The sequence below is a fragment of the Crocodylus porosus genome, unplaced genomic scaffold (genome assembly GCF_001723895.1).
Source record: "Crocodylus porosus isolate Cpor-Errol unplaced genomic scaffold, CroPor_comp1, whole genome shotgun sequence".
Classification (NCBI taxonomy): Eukaryota; Metazoa; Chordata; order Crocodylia; family Crocodylidae; genus Crocodylus; species Crocodylus porosus.
Genome location: NW_017728924.1, coordinates 13117062 through 13136776, shown reverse-complemented (window position 1 = coordinate 13136776; position 19715 = coordinate 13117062). Strand labels below are relative to the sequence as shown.

At 37.0% G+C, this 19715-nt stretch overlaps 1 protein-coding gene across 1 annotated transcript; it reads right to left on the bottom strand.

Moving 5' to 3' along the window:
• Window positions 1-1577: 1577 nt before the first annotated feature.
• LOC109313759 (homeobox protein CDX-4-like) lies at window positions 1578-12643 on the bottom strand. The gene is made up of 3 exons (XM_019540470.1): window positions 12079-12643; window positions 6269-6414; window positions 1578-3689 (listed from the first exon to the last, which is right to left on the bottom strand). The coding sequence occupies exons 1-3, from the start codon at window positions 12506-12508 to the stop codon at window positions 3483-3485; spliced, it is 783 nt and encodes a 260-aa protein (XP_019396015.1). The 5' UTR covers window positions 12509-12643; the 3' UTR covers window positions 1578-3482.
• Window positions 12644-19715: the final 7072 nt, after the last annotated feature.

The following is a 19715-nucleotide window of genomic DNA, read 5'->3' as shown; positions in this document are numbered from 1 at the left end:
ATATAAAATGTAAATGAACAGACCAGGTTGTATATGATGAAGCAGAACTTTTACTCTGCACAAGCAGCAAAAAAAGGTCACAATGGAGTCTTAAACACCCTATAAAATAATCACACTGCAGGGGTTAGCCTGGTATAACAGTTCTGTGTTGACCTCATATCTTAGTCCATGGTCTAAAGGACAGGGTAGGCATGGTAGGGTATAGGAGCAGGGTGCCATGCTACTGGGATATCTTGTCCTGGTATAACATGCCATAAGAGACTAGTAAAAAATGCTCCAATGTCAAGCAGCTCTAGGTTGTTCTGGTCCCACTCCACAGTACAGGTGGCAAAGGTGGCTTTGGCTTAGAGCCAGTGCAGAAAAGGAGGCTCAGTTGATGAGGCCTCATATCCTTTGTCAAAGGATTTCTCAGCTTTGCAGAGGAATTGACTTGCTTGGCTGGTTTCTGAAGTTTGGAGTGGAAGTGTTTAATACATATTTTTTTTAATTTTGCAGGAATTGTCTCAGTCGGTTGAAGATTTTTATTTTCATTGCTGAAACCCTTTTTGTTTTCTTAGCACAAACACATCAGTTCTTACAAAATTAAAGGAATAAACTGAAAGAACTTTCTTTATTCCATTCATTTGTTGTGAGGGGAAACATTTCCCAGCCACATCCACTTTAAAATATCCTGGAAGGGTTAAACAAGTGCTCCATTCCCCTTTTCTCTCTAGCTCCTTCACCGGATTTCACTTGGCACACATTTTAGCTAGCCTCTTCCTACCCCCCCCCAAGAACGATGGCTGTTGCTCTGTAATTCAACCTTATGCTTTCAGCGGCTCTGTCACTCTCTCTCAGAACAGCAGGACACTTCCTGGCAGCCTGGCAACTCAGAACAGCTAGTGGGCAAACCACAGGTTGGGTGAGGATAGCTCAGCATGCTAGTTTTAAATGATCTCAAATTTGAACCTGTTTTGAATTTGTGCAGTGTATTTGTTGGAAACAGAGCCCCCCTAAGTTCACACACATTCCTGACCGTGCATATATACAGGGAATAATCTGTGACAGATTTACAAAGACTTTGCAGCTCTATCTTTCATGCCATCCCGCTTCTTGACTTGAAGGCAGCACGACTACAGAGGAGGCATATGAATCCCAGTTCTAACCCAGACTGCCTGTGTGACATCGGGATAAACCAATTAGTCTCATTCTCCTTATCTGTAAAATGGGAAAATACATCTGATGAAACAAGCTGTTACCTACCAAAGCTCATGGCTCTCTAAACCTATCAGTCTCAAAGGTGCCACCCTGTCCTGCCTTCTGCCTGACTTCAGACTAACAGCTAACTACTGCTCTCTACTCAAATGTATTGAGGATTGATTTGTTAATATTCACGTAGTGCTTTGGCAATACAGACTGCTATTTGAATGTTAACTTTTAGTATATTTATTCAGTTAATCTTTTAACAGCGAATTAAAAGATCCCCAATGACATGTTAGCCACATGCCAGAAGCATAAAATGGAATTTGTACACTTGCATGGGTTAATTTAAAAAAATCCAAATAATGCTGTGAATGGTAATATTTTAATGCGATTTCCTTCAAGGGTTTCCCTTTAACCTAAAAGTTACTAAAAGCTAATTACTTAGCAAGGATCCCTTGAAGAATCCTTTGGTACATACAATTTTCTGAAATCATATGAAAGTCACTGAAGCAGCAGTTTAATAGAATACAAGAAGCATGCACATTTCCTGATGTATTTGTAGACATTGTTCATTAGAAAAGTCTTACACTATTGTTTAACAAGTTATATTTGTGACTCAGTTCAGTTTTGAGGGCCAGAAAAGCATCAGTGAAGGAAGATAGAAGTATGCTAGTAGCTGAAGACTTTAGGCGGAATAACACATTGGGTATATCATTCACCCGTGAACAATAACTTCAGAAAAGCTCTAGCTTGCCTCTCTGTGATAACTGGCCTCCCAGTGTTGACTGGTGTGGGAGCTATGGGTAATAAGAGAGTAGCTCTGCTTCAACTATACTTCTTGCATTGTAAAGCATTGTAACTCTTGTATAGAGTGCTGGAGTATTTTATGCTATAATATTGGCAACCAATGCTAAACTGTGTGTTATTCTATAGCATTAGCAACTAATGAATGGCAGTGTGATAGGAATAGGGAATCTTCAGATAAACTGGGAAAAGCATTGTCACATGTCTTCAGAACAAGCAGTTGGCTTTATAGAATCAGAGTCCCCTATTTAGTTTTATCCATGCTGCCAGGTGCATTGGTTTGGCTGTTTATTTCTGAGCATAAGACTTTGACCTTGTTGAGATAAAGAATACATTTAAGACATGTAAAAATCTTCTGGGTGTCAACTTACAGCTTTTTCTTTTGTTATCTTTTCTGCCACCCACTTCTTGCTGCCCAAACCTCAGCCCCAACTCTTGTTTCTTTCTCCAGGAAAAAACTTTTTGTTTCTTCGTCATGGGTGAAGTGAAGTTATGGAAGTGTTCATGAATGCTGAGTTGCTGGCACTGATTACTCACTATAGTCTGGCACTGGTGTTAGCACTCTACACCTGATGCTAAGTGAATCAGAAGGACTTGCATTCTGCCTGTCAGCCAGTACTAAACCCTATTTACAATCAATGGGAAATGCTTGCAACTAGCCAAAGGCTGATTTTTTTAAAATTTTTTTTTTACTTCAATCCTTCAGGTCATGGGGCAAATGCATAGAGACTTTGTTAAAAATAACAGATTTTTCTGTCAATCCTCTTTTTATTAAACAATAAAGTATGCAGTAATCAAAAAATGAAGTAATGTTTATATGCTTTGAGCCATTTGGTATTTACTAATTACTAAAGCTCTTACCATCAAACAAATCTTGACAGGTTTGGTGTAAGATACTATAGGTTTGTAAATTTATTGTATTTAGAAGCCCTGAACATACTGTGTACAGTAATGTAGGACAAAAAAAGATACCTTTAATTTGACTAGATGCAATATGTTGTTATTGTAACATTATGTCCCATTTTTTCTTGATGTATTTAAAATATTTTTGTTGCGTCTTTTTTTAAAAGGTGGCATACTCTTCAGTATTCTAAATATGAATGTTTATAAACATCTACAGGTAACTCTAATTATATAAAAATGTAATGCACACAAATAAAGCCAGCATCCCACATTTCCTTGTATTGTACTGTTCACCAACAAGTTTCTGCAAAATATAAACTGATTAGAACTACCTTCCCCCTAGTCTTCAGTTGTTTCACTCTTCCTGGCAATATCTGCAACAAAATTACATCCTACTCAAAGCTTTATGAGTGATGGATTTTAGCAGCAAGGGTTCCCTGAGATTTCTGCAGTAATTAAAATATTTTGGAAACAGTCCTGGTTCCTGTGCAGGGCAGCCAGCACTCTGAAGAGACCCGAATGAGCATGGTCCTTCACAAAACTGACATGTCACAGAGAAAAGAAAAATCCTTTTCACATTTTTCCCGCCCTGTTCATTCTGAAACGATGACCTGCTGTATCTCAATGGGCTGTAATCCATTTATTGCATGTGGGGGTGGAAAGAGGGAGTGGGACATTTCAGCTGGGCTGACTGAGCCGGAGTCACTCTGAACTGAGCCCCCACTGCCATCAAACTGCGAGATTTTCTTCTTGATCATTTTCCTCTCCTTGGCTCGGCGATTCTGAAACCAGATTTTCACCTGAAACATTATGAACAACGTTTATTTCTAAGAAATAGTAACAGCCGGTATACAATACTAACAGTGATATAAAAGGGGAGGAAAAACTAGCCTGAAGCAGTGAAAAAGTTGTGCTTGTTTGTTGTTACACAACTGCATTTTATATTGTAATCTGTGGAAACGTTATTAGTTTTTCATATCAAATCTCTATTATACATTTTTCTTTTTAATAGCAATTTAGGAATTCCCTTACTGGATCAGACCAAAGATCCATCTGTTCCAGTATCTAGCCTTTATAGGCAGTAGTACAAGATGATTCTGGGGAGTTAAGTGGCCTATAAATTACTGCCTAAGCCCTGTTAAAGGTTGGTTTATGCCCTGAATCATGAGGCATTATTCCTTTCCACATGTTAAAAACATCATATTTAACATGCTTGTGATTATTCTTGTTATCTGTAGAAATGGTTAATCCTTTTTTGGAATCTTGCTAAGCTTTCAAGATCAGTGATACTTAGTAATGGGAACTTCCACAAACTAGGAACTTTCATGCATATGGAAAAGTGTTTACTATGATCAGTTTTCAGTTTGGTGCCTTACCATCTGATGGAGCATCCCACCATTTTTTCTTATGAGAGAGTACATAGGAGCCCCCATATTCCTTTATATAAGCCAGTGTTATTCATCATCTTACTCTGTTCCCAGTCTCTCTCGCGGGATCATAGAAATCAGCAACTAAGGCAGGATCTACCCAAACCATTCCCAGCAGATGGTTGTCCACCTTGTTCTAAAACCATCTCCATTTCAGCTCTGAATCTCTTACAATTTTCCTAAATTGTTTTAGGTTGGGGGACCAGGACTAAACACAATATTGCTTGTGAGGATGTAGTTTTAGCTATATAACAGCATTAACATAGTTCAGCATTATTTTCTATGGTCTTCTTTGTACAGCCTAATCCTTTCCATTGTTCTGTGTATAGGATGACAAGCAATAGTTAGCTTGGTTGGGGATGTGTTCTGTAGGAATGGTGACAGATAATTGCATATCTTATCTAAGCTTTACTTGATGAAAAATAAGGAAATATTAATAAAAGGCATGGTCAAAAATAAGTCTAGTTCATGTAAAGCAACTTTACACAAAAAGAGAATTAAATGCTAAATCTAGGTACTGACATTAGTTATTTCAGGAATACCGTTAGTGTAACTTAATACAGTTGATTCACACTAGGACATGTATTTCTAAAAATCCATTGCCTGACCATAAACTATCATTGCATATTTATGCATCCTAATGTTTTATTTTAATATATTGGTTTTCTTTAACTCCATGTTCTTTCACAGAGTGCACATGGATGAGGAGGTGACATCTAAAGAGGGGGAATGTTCAAACATCTGACGAAGTGGGCTTCTACCAACAAAAGCTTATGCATTTCTGAATGGATTTGTTAAGGTTTCACTGTGACCTGCATTCTGCCAAAATATGCTTATTCCAGGAGGGGAACAATATATGAGGTATATATAAAGAATATATGAGGTATATTAGAAAGATGATAATTTGTTTAATAATGCCAAGTCCCCTCTTCTCTACTTTCCACAACAGAACCAGTGAATTTTAGTTGTGAAAGTAGGGATGGGGGCCTGGGTCTGCATGCAACAGTTCATACCACTGTTATTCTCCTGAGTTGTTTTCCACGAGTGATCTCTCCTCCTAGCATTGCAGTGAGGAATTCTTCACCTTGAGTTCCTACAGATTTCCCCTGAACACAGCCAGGTTACTTGGGCTCCAATTCAGAAAACAGCGTTCTTCAGGGTAACATTTAAGTACTAGCTTAACTTGGGCATATGCTCAGATGATGTCCTGATTAACAGTAAATGTAATGCATCTATTGAATGTTTTCTTAAGTCAGAGCTATGAGCAGTGCATAGAAATAAGAATTTGGTCTTAAAATGTCTGCCTTAAAGCAGCCTGCATCTAATAAGTAAGTGCATATGCAGTGGACTGTAAAGCAATAGAAAAAAAAAACTTACTGAAGCTAAAGAAGACCCTCAGTTCATGTACTCAGTTCACAGTGATCAAAGAAGGATATCTCACAGAAAAAATGATAAAATCAATACCAAAATGCACAGGTATTTAGTTTTATTGGTATCTGTGTTTTTCATTTTGATAGTGTTTGCTGAGAGCTGAACTGTGTGACTGTACTTCTCTTCTGGGCTACCTACCACTTTGTAAATGAAGCAAAATGCAGAATCCCATTGTTATGATGGATGGAACTAACAGAATACTGTGGTTTGTTAAGCTGTCATATAATCAAGAAAAAGTGCTTTTCTAAACCTGTATTTTGATTCAGTCATTCAAACTTTGCCCTCAGAGTAACCAGAAAATACATGAGTGCAGATTCTTTATATGTTGACTTGGTTTAATTCTGTATATAGTTCCTATGTTTGTCACCATGGCATTCATACAGTTTATCACTTGGGCCTTGATAGCATGCTATAGATAAAGTTTCAGTACTGAATTTAGCTTCTTGTCATCTCTGACACTAGAGTTTACAAGACCTGGCTTTTAAAAATGAATAGGTGGGAAAACTTTATTCTCCATGTACCTGTCTCTCAGATAGTCCCAGATTAGCTGCAAGTTCAGACTTTCTCCGTATTGTAATGTATCTGTTGCAATGAAATTCCTTCTCTAATTCTAGTCTTTGATGATCTGTGTAAACAACCCGGTACTTTTCTTTTGTTCTTGTTTTACCTGTTTAGGAAAAATATAATATTTTAATACTCTAATGTTATGTAGCATTTTTCATCTGCAGATATCAAAGAACTTTACAGTCATACATATACTTTCATAGGACCTATATGGGATTATTTTCTGTGCAGAAAATAGATAGGAAAACTGAAATGCAGAGAAAGTAAGTGATTTAGCTAGGGTCACACCGTGTATTTATGGCACAGCTATGAACTGAATTTAGATCTCCTAACTTTCATGCTTTAACTAATGCTTCATTCTCCTATTGCTGCTCTTTGGGTTAGTTTTTAGTAATTTTTCCTAATTATTTTTCCTTGTAACGGATGCATTAAAAATATGAGCAACTCCATTATTTTTCAGAATATATATGCTGTTTTCACTTCTGAGCTAATGGCCTTCTAAAATGTTTGGAGTTTTTTTAATTAGGTTGTATCCATGTACACATCCATATATATACACCCAGAGATAGCTGCATTTTATTGCTGAGTGATTTTGTGCTCTGTCAGTATGTGTTTGCAGATGTAGACAACCTAGGAAGAGAGACGTAATTATCTATGTTAATCTGAAGTCTGGCAGAAGGCAGGGCAGAGTAGTATCCAACAAAATAGGCTGTCACTTATGAAAGCTTATGTCTCTGAATCTGGTAGTCCCTAAAGTGCCACTCTGTCCTACCTTCTGCCATTCAGGAAGGATTCACCCAGTACTGAAATTCAGCCATTATATCTTTTGACTAGAAACTTTCCATATATTGATGAAATTTAGAACCAAGATATTAGTGTTAACTGTAAAACCAAACATATGACTGAGGAAATATTCCACTAAAAACAGAGCAGAAACATAGTTTATCAGCTTGATTCTAGGATATACCAGTTCAGTAACATTTACTTAGAATGATTTACCCTCATGCAAGGTTATGAATGCCTTTTGGACCTAAACCTTTGGGGTGCTAAGCATACTCATTTCCCAAGATCAGGTGCTAAAATTCTTGTTAAATAGCCTCATTTTTTCAATTTAATTTTTTTGAGAAAAAACGTGTTCTTAGCACTGGATTAATAATAATATCAATGGCAACACTACTTGATGTTGAGAAATACACATTTTCATTCCTGGGAGATTATTAAACAGTTCTTCATCTGACATTAATCCAGGAGATCATATTGTAATTTACTTGTTCTCTTTCACACTTTTCAAAGTTGATTGGGTAGCTGGCATTTTTTTGTTTTTGTTTTCTGTTTTTTGCTTAAATTCTTCTGATCTTCCCAGGCTGTTTTTGATGTGTTTTTCTGGGACAAACTGTAGGACAAAGACTCCTTTAAAGTGGTTCCCTAAACTCCATGGAGGTGTTAAGATGAAGCACACGCCACACAAAAGAGCTACAAGAAGATTTTATCAAGAACTCCTTTCACATTCAGAAACACAAGCCAATTGGTTTGGAATTTACAAGCCCTAAACAAATGTCAGACTTCCTTTCATCTTAGGGAAGAAAAGAAAAGGACAGGAATAGATGAAGGAATATTTCTTTTGTTCATGTTTTTTTTAATTTTTAGCATACAACCCAGCAGATTACTCCAGGCAGTTTTATCTGAGCCCCAAACCACATGTGCTGAATGAATTTTAAACTATGCAAAATCAAGGGCAATTTCCTAAATCTCAGTTTTAAATAGGGAAGTCCCTTACTGCGAAAAGTTACATTTTTAGGTGAAATTAGTGTTTGATTAATGTTTTGACCATATTCTGTTTTTATTAAGGTGGCTAAGTCCCTGGCTTTGAAATATTTGCCTTTAATGATAGTTATGCTAACAGTGTCTCAGATATTCAGGTTCCAATTAGACTGATGGCCTAAAGTGTAACCTTTGAAAACAAGAGTTAAAATTCAACAGGGTTATTCCAACTTCTCCATAATCAGTAAATATAACCAAGATTCAAGGGAGTGAGTAGGAGGGACAGTTTAGCCTATTCCCCTTGGTCATAAAATTCACAGAGCATTTCTTCTGAAGACAATAAAGCGAGGAAAAGGCCTCTTTATTTGCTGTGAAAATTATCACCCTTTCCGGCAATATAACTCCTGAAGAAAAGAGGGAGAGGGAAGAGACAGGACTGCATATCAAAGCAAAGAGAGGTGTTAAAAGGGTCTGTTGCCTCAATATGACAGATAGGCCTCAAAACCCAAGACAATGTAGCTCAGGGAAAAAATAAATGTCACAACTGGTTTACAAAGTGAAATAAATTAGCATTAGAACTGGGACCAGGCCCTTTTCCCCCATAGTTGCTTTCCTACTTTACTTTCTAGCTGTAGTTCTCTTTTGGTAACACATCTGACCTATTTGTATAGCACTGTCAATCTAAAACCATATATGTATATGTGTGGATATGTAGATGTAATACAGGGGAAAATAAATACATGTATGCGTTAAAGGTTCTCCATCCCTATGCCAGGGGAAATCTTTATTCTTTTACCCCTTCTCACCAAACTCTCTGTTGATATCCTTGTGAGTCAGACTGACTGGGTTGTTCACTCCTGTGATTTTCACATTCAATTATTAGCAGGTTTGAACTCCAGACCTCTATTCGAACACTTCTTCCTTCCTTCATTCCATCCCACACATTGTGGAATATAAAAGAAGGAAACCTCAATCTTCAGTTTATACTATCACTTTAATTGATTTAGAAATTACTTTGATTTAGGTTCTGACTCTACACCCTTAAAATCAATGGGAATGTTCTTTGACTTTAATAGATCAGGCACAGGAAACATGGATGTATGTTCCTTTCTGTTCGTGACAATTAGTCTCGAAAGATATCCTGCTAAACTTCATTTACATTTTTTAAATTTCTTGTTGCATAATAAGTATGCTACTTATTTTTAAAAACCCAGCATAATTATACTGTATCTTTGGAAGGCTGGAATGTTAACATTTGCTGTTAAAAAGGCATACTCAATATACTTTATTTGCAAAAGAATATATTATAAAAGAATTGCATTTCAACATGAACACAGACTATTGAAAAGACAAAAAAGAATGCTATGCCTCTATACACCATTTTCTTCCTGATTGGCATCTTAAAATTGTTAATGTTTTTGCTTCAGATGGAACTGAATTTTATATAAAATAATTTGTAATTCACACTGGTGTCTTCCGGACTGTATTAAGGAAAGTTCCCTCTTCCAAATTTATATGTTTTAATCCCAGAATATTTACCCACCTGCTTAACTAAAATTGACCTCAGTGGAACTACTTAGAATGGATGAAATTAAGCACATAAGAAATCATTGCAGGGCATATAATTAATTTCTGAACAGTAAGTGTTATCAGACAATGAAGTATTCTTGAAAGGAAAGTGCTGGAAACCGTATTTTAAAGTCATGTAAAGATAGAGTGAGTGGAGCTGTGTATAATGCATACAGAGCACAGACCTACATTGGTAAGAGTGGATACGGTGATCCAATTGATTTTCTTTTTCCACTTCTGATTTTTTTTTTTAATTATTATTCCGTAAAGGATACAATGCCTGAAGCCATTCTTACTGTGTTGTGTCCTGGAGAATATATCAATCAATTGTCGTATACAACACCCATTTTTTACATGTATATCCTTTGTTTTTGAATTTTCGTTTTCAAAAAACAAAACAGACACCAAAGTTCTCCCCCACCACCTGCACACACAGATTATTAAAACTCTGTTTTCACTGGAGCAATTGCTTGTGACCAATGGGATGTAAAACACTCTCATTCAATGTTTTAATTTAAAAAAAAAGACCATTCTTTGGTGTGTCCCTAGGTCTGAGGATTAAAACACGTTACATTTCATGTTTACGTTTTATTTTTCTAAATGTACTTTTATTTTTAGTAGGATCAACCCATATTGTACATGGTCCTTGGGAATTGAGTGTTTTGAGCACCTCAAGGGATTGGATCCTCAGCATCTAAAGCCCTATAAAGTTTTACCTGCTATTGTGTCCCTGCAATTGCAAAAATGTAGGCCCCTATTCAGCTATCCTTTTTAGTGGCGCGCGAAGCACCTAAGCATGTGCTTTCCTGAATAAAGAGGTACGTAAGCATTTTCTTAAATGCTTTGCTCTATGGGGCCACAGTTAAGCAACCACGTACACAAGTCTTTCCAGGATCCAGGCCTAAGTGTCTTCTCATCTCTGTACAGTAGGTGCTATATGGAACAAGGGTTCATGTATATTCTACTTACTTGAAATGTATTATTTCAGTTCAGTAGAGTTATACCAAGGACATTTTTGTCCGCTTACCATTTAATTCAGTCCCCGCAGTTTTGGGGAGCTGCATTCAACTCTGACACCTTTGAAAGGCCATTTATTTCAACGGAGTTATTTCTGTCTTACACAAGGGTATATAAGGGGAAACCAGGCCCAGTCAATCTGTCAGGTTTGACACACCTTGTTTAGGCTCCCAAAAGGACAAGAAATGATAGCCTAAGATTATCTAGAATTTATTTGTATTTTTAGCAGCAATGGAAAATAACATAAATATTACCATATTCATTGAGAAATTATTTTTTAAAATCTCACTTTTAAGTGATAATAGCTGTTTGAAGTCAACATACTCAATTTCTTTATCTGGTAAGATTGTTCCAACCGTAATTATCCTTCTTTCCTTAGGCCTTTTTCTTTGATGCTCTGTAACACACACTTACTATTTTTAACCGTAACAATAGATTTAGCAACTGACAGCCCTTGCTACACCTCATCTACACCCAAATGAGCTACATAGAAAAGTTCTTCTGGCATGTAGCTTGCCGCAAAAAACAGGCACATCAGGCTGTGACAGTTGGAACAAAATGATTTTTAAAAGTCTGATCGTAAAAAATAGCAAAATCCTGCCATACAGGAAGGTGATATCTTAAGAATATACTTCAAATTAAATGAAAATGTTCAGGGATCTTCCTTTTGATTTAGACTTTATAGCTGTGGAAAAATAAGGTGCAACTCTACCCTGCCTTCTACTATAAAGGTCATAAATCACATCAATAAAATCATAAATGAAGCAACTAGCTTTCCTGGAAAAGTATCCACTCAATTGATGATAAAGCATTTAAATGAAACAGGGGATAAAATAATTTCAGAAGAAAATGGCTTCATCATTACAGTTTTGGGGAACTGAACTAAAATATTTTTCAAGAATTTTTGCAAGGAATAAAGTCAGCTTGAAGTTGTTAAGATGCTTATTACTAAACAATGTGTAAGATACAGACACAACTCATTCCAGTAACTGCATTTAATACATTTTCCTGATTTTTTGTTTAAATCTTCTTGGTTAAAGTCCAATAGTTACATATTTAAAATGCTCATATGAAAACACATTTAATCAAAAAGACTACTTGTTTGTTTCAGTAGCATCCCACATGCCTTGAAGCACTTTCCAGAGCGTATATGCAAGAATCACTGTATATGTTAACAACACGCAACCACATCTAAGGTAGGACACACTGGCCATTCTGTATGAATAATATCACAGAGCAAGTCTAGGAGGAAAAGTGAAACTAGAGCTAGGTTATTTCAAACTGTAATTATAAAATGTAAGTAAGATTAACTCTCATGAGCGAACCAGCGATACAGGTGATCCGTATAAGGCCCTTTATCAAAAAAGGGTAGAGAAAGATAAAGATATTTTAAGAAGTTGAAAGTTTAGTGTACACTTACCTGCAGCGTTAGATTGCACTGTTTTCCGCATCCATTCATAAGAGCTGTGCCTTTGAGGGTTGGGAGAGATTTGCTCCGTATTAACTGTATCTACAGGAGGTAAAATCCCAGATCCAGCAGGATGAAGAGAGTTGTAATCAGCAGAACTGTAGGAGACCTGCCCAGGAGAGGAGCCATTGATCTGTGCAGCAGTAACTGTGCTGGAGGGTCCGGGCCCATAGGCATTCCAATCCTCTCTTTGTGGGCCGTAGTGAGATCCCCAGGTTCCTGAAGTCTGTCCATGGTTGTCCATACTTGGCACATGATGATATCCCATATAATCTGAGTAGGGCGGCATGGAGACAAAGTTTTGGACTGGCAGGTTGTTGTTGCACCTTGCAGATCCCGGATACATGCTGGCTTCTTTATCCAAGAGATAACTCACATACATTATGGTCAAAACGGGTAGAAGTAGTTGCTATGATATTCTGCTTGCCATTTTTTCCCCTTCACCTTTTAATTTTTTGTTTTAGCTATTCCTAATCTTCCTAAAAATTGACACACTTCTTTGCTTCTTCTACCTCATCCTGTAATATCAACAACTGCATTACCAGGTGCTGGTGGTAATGGTTTACCAAGATCTTGCCTGACGTCAGGGTAACTGCCTGCTTTCATAATTACATTTGCATTCAAATGAAGGGCTGACCATGCAGGCAACCCCACCTTGCTGCTAGTTCTGGTGCTTCCTTTCTCACAGATCTTTTATGTGTTCTAGTCCCTTTCCCACTCTTTTAAAACAATTCCACGTCAGAAAAGTGATACCTGAATTTTTTTGGGCTTCTAATCAAAAGCATTTGACTTATTTCTTTTTAATCTATAAAAGTAACTGTGACATAAATGTTACTAAAACATTTGGCACAACTTTTTTTCCCCCCACAACTCTTTTAAAATGAGGATATTTATCCAAGAAGTTTATTTAATTTTCAAGTGGATAAGTGTATTGGTAAATGTGTTTATTAAATCCATACATTTGCAACTTCATAAACTACGTGTTTATCTTGGTTAAAGAGATACTCTCACCCTGAATATTGTGTAATGGATGAATTTTAAAGAACTGAAGTTTTTGCAGAGCTGCAAGGACTTAAAGTAAGAAGCACTAAATACCCACCCCCCCCAAAAAAAAACAACCCAAAAAACCTGGGGCCCTGTGTTTTGTATCTCATTTGCCTCCCTCCCCCTTTTTCCTTCTTTCTTTTCTGTTGATATTTATCAAAGTCTTTTAGAATGGGAGAAGTTAAAACCCTGACCCTGCAATGAGTGTGGGCAAACCCTTACATCCAATGGCTGTCCATAGACTTTACTGGGGCTCATGGGGGTCTAGCTATGTGGAGTCCATTATTGACTAACTTTATGGGATAAGCAGTGCACTGGCAAGGACAGTGCCAAAAGTACAATGGAAATAAACTGGAAAAAAAGAAGGAAAATAATTGTTTTTATTAGCTGCTTCCAGTTCATATCTTCTTGAAGCTAATTGTAGCTATAGGAGATATGAATTTTTCAAGGAGAAAGGTGATTTTTCAGGCTGTTTACTTCCACATCTGAGCACAATCTCTTTTCAGTTACATTAGCTTAGTAAAGTGAAATGGGTGAGACAGATCTGTATTGTAAATTGTCTGGATCCAGAACTGATTTCATACCTGTCTGTAAGACACTTAGGTGCTAAAAGGGTAAATAATGTAAAGAAGGAGAAAAGGTGGTTTAAAAACGCTTGCAGAAGGCATTGTTGTGAGCATGATCTTAAACTATCCATGCCTTGCAATAGATGACCATTGTACATTTGCCTTGTTAAATTTTGTGTAGTGGATTCCATTTAATGTTTTAGTTCAAATGCATGTGTAGGCAGTGAGCTATTTGTCAGTGGATATGCTTGCAAAAGAGGTGTAAATCATAATGAGATCTTTCTCTTTTCAGAGGTGTGGCTTTTCATTCAGAGCCCTTTGCACTTTGACATATTCACACATCTCTTCTAATTCCAGCACTGAAGAAACCTAAATGTGTATGTGAGGGGAGATTTTTGCACAAATGAAAGAGAATTAAGGAAGTTAAGGGATTAGTGGGGAAAAGTCTTCCCTCCTTTTTAAGTGTTTTTTTAAAACTTGTATTGTTATGTGTTTCTCAGACCAGGAATGACTGAGAAGACTGGAAAGCTGTGTAATGGAAGTAGGTGTGGGGAAACCAAGGCCTGGAGTTACAAGAGGAGTTAAAAGGGGACCCAGTTGTCTTTGATTGCAGGAAAAGTACTGCAACATAGTTTTTGTGAGCATGCCCAAGTCAGTAATGATGGGTGCTTCTGATGTGGGAGTGGAGGGATTCACATCAATTCTTGTGAGCAATATACACATTAAAAAGCAATTGTTGAGTAAATTGGGAATATAATCATCTACATTATGCTTTATTTGCAAGCACAATGCCTGATTGCTATATACTACAACATAATGAAGCATTGCAATACTGTCAGTTGTAGACAAATTTATGGAATTAAATAGGTGAAGTTTCATATTCACCAGCATTACTTGAAAGCCATAGATACTATGTAAATTATTCTTAACTGTTTATACAGTTCAAGTCAAGTACATTATTTGAAGCTTGCCCCTACTTATAAAAGTACTATTTGCACATTCACATTCTTCCTCAGTGACGTTTATTTTCACGAGGCAGGGATAATTTTTTTGGGAAGGTGATATGGTAAGGATAGATTTTAGATAAGCTTCTGAGCACAAAGTTACTCTATTTCAGGTTAACTGTATTATTAGATTTTTCACCAATGGCCTTTTTCTTCTTGGGTGGTGCCCTCTACCCTCCCCAACAATTTCACTATCAGCTAATCCTGTATTTTTATATCACAGAAGTTTATCCTTCTTTCTCTGTTCTTCTTTTATCTCTTGTTTATGTTCTTCCTTTCCCTTTCTTGTTTTGTCTCTTCTGTTATCTACATTTTCTTCAGATCTATTTTAGTTCTCTCCAGAACATAATTAGATCAAGATATGCCTATGGCATATTGTTGTACTGATTTGGTATCAGCTAACAATGGTAGGTTTGGATAAGGGTTTTTTTTTAAATAGATTTACATAAAGGATAAGATTTTTGGGCAGGACTGCAAATTTTTAGCATCAGTGTGAGAATAAGATAACAAAAATGGCAACGTACCAACCTTCTTCAACACTCTGGCTCTTGTGTCTCCAACAGCAGAGTGATAAGGATATAGAGAAAAAAAAGGAAAGGCTTGGGCAAACAGTATAGTACCAAAGTTTGTCTTCACTAGAGAATAAGCTTGCTATTAATTTATATTGTGCATTGTAAATTGCTTCTCTGCCCTTCCCCCATGAGTCATTTCCTTGTCATCTTCCTTGATGAAACAACTGCCTTTGCCAGAGGCACAGGGCAGACTGTCCTGTAGCTGGCTGAGTTGTTGGCTAACTCATGGTGTCTGCAATGGGAATTTGTGTTCACACCACTAACTGCCTCTCTCTTATCAGCACAGGTCCATCCAGAATGTACATAGGTAAACCTTTGGTGAAGCTCTGTTGCACCAGCTTAGTATTTGGTCTGCAGTGGTTAAGGCCACAAAGCCATGTCAGTTATCAGTGAAGTACAGTAATGTCCTACAATGGGTCACATGCTTACAATGGGTCACATGCTGACCTGTTTCTCACCCTTGCATACTGGGATAAGGAGCAGGGAAATGAGCTCCCATCTGAGAGAAATGGGGCTCTTAACCCTTATTATTAGGGCCATAGAACAGGACAGGCCTATGGTATTTGGGCAGTGGCTTTGTTACACTTATTAGCAAAATCAGGATAGGTTGACTATAAAAAACAACCTGAAATTTCTGTCCTGTTATTTTATAGTGCAGGGTATGCCCATCTGTCCAAAAACTGCCCTTATATTGAGGGGAAGTGGCTCTTATATGTACATAGCTAATGCAGTGTGTTTTGAGCTTCATTAGGTAAACATTGGAAATTAAAACTTTTAGTATGGCAGTATACTCATTATCAGCCTATGAAGAAGTGTTACGTGTAATCCCCTATAGGTACCATTGATACCATTGACATTATTACAGATTGCCTGTACACGTAGAATTGGCGACAGTATCATAATATCTGCACTATTTCTTTTAATTCACATAAGAAATATCTCTGATACTGGGGTAATATTATAACTGTAAAGGCACAGATAAATGTTTTGATAGCAACTATTGTAAGTAGAATTGTAGGGATGTGATAGATTAAAATTGGCCTATGCTATAAATACTTGATCCTCTAATTAATGGCATTTATGCATGAGTGTATTTTTATAAATACATTAATATCTGTCTCTGACTCAGAAGGAGGTTACAGTTGTTGCAGCATAAGAAGAAGAAAGCAAGAAGAAAATTGGCTTTGAAAACTGCAAAATGATATGGTTCTTTTTCTCTTTACTGAAGGAAAATAATGCAGATGAGCTTGGCATCTAGGCTAAAATGATGGGGGAAGAAGATTTGTTTCCTTGCCTTCAGAAGTGACCAGTCAAAAAACATTACTAACTTTAGGCTTAATAGTGTTTCTTACTTATATTTCTTTAAGTATCTGTGTGGGATTCCTGACAGAATGGGTGGTTGTGAACTTTACTGATGTACCATCTTTTTCTAGTGGGCTGACAGTATTATGAAGTTATTATTAACCCTTTATTAGATGCAAAATCTCTGCAGGCTTATCTACTTTCAGAGGGTCTGAACAAGAGCTCTTATAAATCCAGAGCTAAGAGAAATTTGTAACAGGCATGTGCCACAGATGCATTTCTTTTCAGGAAGGAAGAATGGTATTCTAAATATCATTCAAAATATCAGCTCCTCATGACCTCATTGCAACGTGCTGGTTCAATGCCCAAAGCTCCAGTTATAGCTCAGATTTAGGGCACGTAGCACAAATAAGAATACAACCTTGCTTCCCTTGTTCATTACACAGGCTGAAAGACTAGAATGTCCTGTGGTGTCTGAATTCACAGTAAACCCCTGTAGAAAATAACAGAAAGCATTAGCTGATACAATAATGCACAATAGGAAATTTTCATGTAAAATATTTGTCATGAGAGTGGAGATAGAATGTCACCTGTCCACAGACAACAGTTGTCAAGGTTGTAATTTTGTATCCTTTATTCTTTACATTTGATAAGATGTCAAAGCAATGATTTAAACTGCAAATGATGGGAAATTAGTTGTAAGAAATGCCTGATTTTAAGGCCTTTCAAGATAGAGAATAGTTCATATGTTTACTGTGTGGAGCTAAGACCTTTTACCCCCAGCATCCACCTGCATCTGTTGTCCGTTGGAGTCTCTTTTCCTGCAGAGTGCACAAGAAGCTGTTTTCATCCTTTAAGCATAAGAGTGAAGCTGCTGTTGCATTTTGTCATGTTGCTCATCTCTGCTTCTGCTATCTTTGTTTCTGGTTCGTGTCACTGGTGTTGGTGCTGATGCCCACTCAGGCTGTCAAGCAGTGAGGCACATATGACTCTGTGCCCAGATGGTGACAGCTTATTTCAAGACCCCCAGAGGATGAGTACTGGTGCAGGTCATTACGTGACCATTCAGAACAAATGGGACTGCAGCATTTTGCTGTAAAATTCCAAATGTGGGGACTGTAGTATGGAACATGAAATCTTTCACAGTTGAATAAAGGGGCCTCAATGTCAATAGTAAATATATTTGCTGAAGGTGACTGAGTAGGTGACTGGGACTCAACAGTATTTGCACACTGGATATTGTTCAGTTAGTGGTAGATGCTGCACATAAGAGTTTCTAAAAACCTTTGAAATGATATGCCTTTGTATTTGTACATGTTAATTTGTGTCTGCTTGATGTGTTCTCCTCAATCCGTTAAAACCATTTTGATTGTCCATGTTGGCATTGAGAATTCAAAGTTTAGTGAAGCATTCTGAAAATAGAACTTATACAGGTTTCAGGTCTAATTGTAATAAGGCCTTTGATACCCTTGTGATATAGTAGGTATATGTGATTATTTCAGTGCCTTTGTTGTGCTTTTCTTCTTCACTGTACCTTACTAACAGGTATTTATTTTTCACAATATCTCTGAGTTATTGCCATTGTTTGTTTGTTTTTTTTACAAATACGAGGGAAAAGAGAGACAGGTTAAATGATCTGCCAAAACCAGGAAGGAAGTTTGTCAGTGTTAAGACTAGTGCCAGAATTTCTGACTCATTGTCCTGTTTTCAAACCATTTGATTGCAATACCATTTGATTTCAAACCATTTTATTGTTAATTGGCTCCAAATGTTTCTTTCTATATATTTTTAATCATCCACTTCACTATAGTATGTAGGGAAACATACCCCACATATTTCTTTTTCCATGAGAAAAATATTATTCCCTACACATTTATGGCTAAATATGTTATAAGAATGAAAGCATGCTTAAGGTATTTAGTTCAATATTTTACCTTGCGTGTTTTACAAAATGTCTGAACTATTTTTTTTTTAAAGTCACTGGCATAACTACTAAGTTAATGATCCCTAAAGTATTATCCTAGTTTATAGATACTGCTTTTGGAGCAATAAAATTTAACCTTTGAACATTTGCTTCTGCAAATAAAATTCAGCCTTATTTTGTGTACTTAACAACCTCTGATTGGAAACACATAGCAACCTATAGCAAGTAAGTATTCAGCAAACTAGGATAGAAATGAGTCAAATCTTCAAAGTGATCACTTATCTTCCTCAATAACTCTTCTGCATGTAAACAAGATAAGACAGGCCATTTTGCCAGATTCCTCATTTTCTGAATGACATGTTTGCCTAGTTTTAAAGAACAAATACTTGAGCACAATCATATTTTTTTCTCTTTCATACAGTGGCCCTTGAGTTAAGGGGCTTAGATGTCTCTCCTGTTAATCTTAAGGTAGAATTTTAAAGCATTTTAGGGCAATGTACAGAAATGTCTTCATCCTAGTGTATCCTTCACACTCAAGAATGGTGGTATCAAGGTGGGATGAGAGAAAAGCAGGCAACTTTGAGCTTGATCCTGCAAAGAGCTGGACATGTTTTGCAGGGTGCTTAGGAGCTTCATCTTCTGGAATCAGAAGTAGTTTGGGAGTGCTTAGCACAGTGATTTTCAAGCAGGGTACCACAGCACCCTGGGATGCCTTGAGACTGTTTCAAGAATGCTGTCATGTTCCAACAAGGTTTGCAAACAAGGTTTACAAGATAAAGCCTGAAATTTCAAATCCATAGTTGTGGGCTGAGTGCTTTGCAACAGAAAAACGCTCTATTATTTTTCAGTAGTAAAAAAAAGAGTGAAAACTTAGAACTGGCATTTTCCAAGGAGTGCCTTGAGCCTATCCAGGGATACCTTGAGTCTCAAAAAGTTGAGAACCACTGGCTTGTCTAAGTAGTTAAGCATGTTGCAGGAATGGTCCTAAATTAATTAATGGAAGCACTAGATGCAGATTTAGTTTTGTTCACATCTTACATTTGGACAATCTAAATCTGAGGATTCTTTTATCATCTTATAGTTTCATAGTTTCATAGTAGCTAGAGTCGGAAGGGACCTAGGTAGATCATCTAGTCCGGCCCCCTGCCTTGGCAGGAAATAGCCGCCCTGACTGTGA

Coding starts and splice junctions, on each gene's coding strand:
- LOC109313759 (XM_019540470.1), bottom strand. CDS start 12,508: ATGTATGTGAGTTATCTCTTGGATAAAGAAGCCAGCATGTATCCGGGA. Junction 6,415..12,078: donor AGTGCAATCTAACGCTGCAG/GTAAGTGTACAC, acceptor TTTCCTAAACAG/GTAAAACAAGAACAAAAGAA. Junction 3,690..6,268: donor TGGGACTATCTGAGAGACAG/GTACATGGAGAA, acceptor ATAATGTTTCAG/GTGAAAATCTGGTTTCAGAA.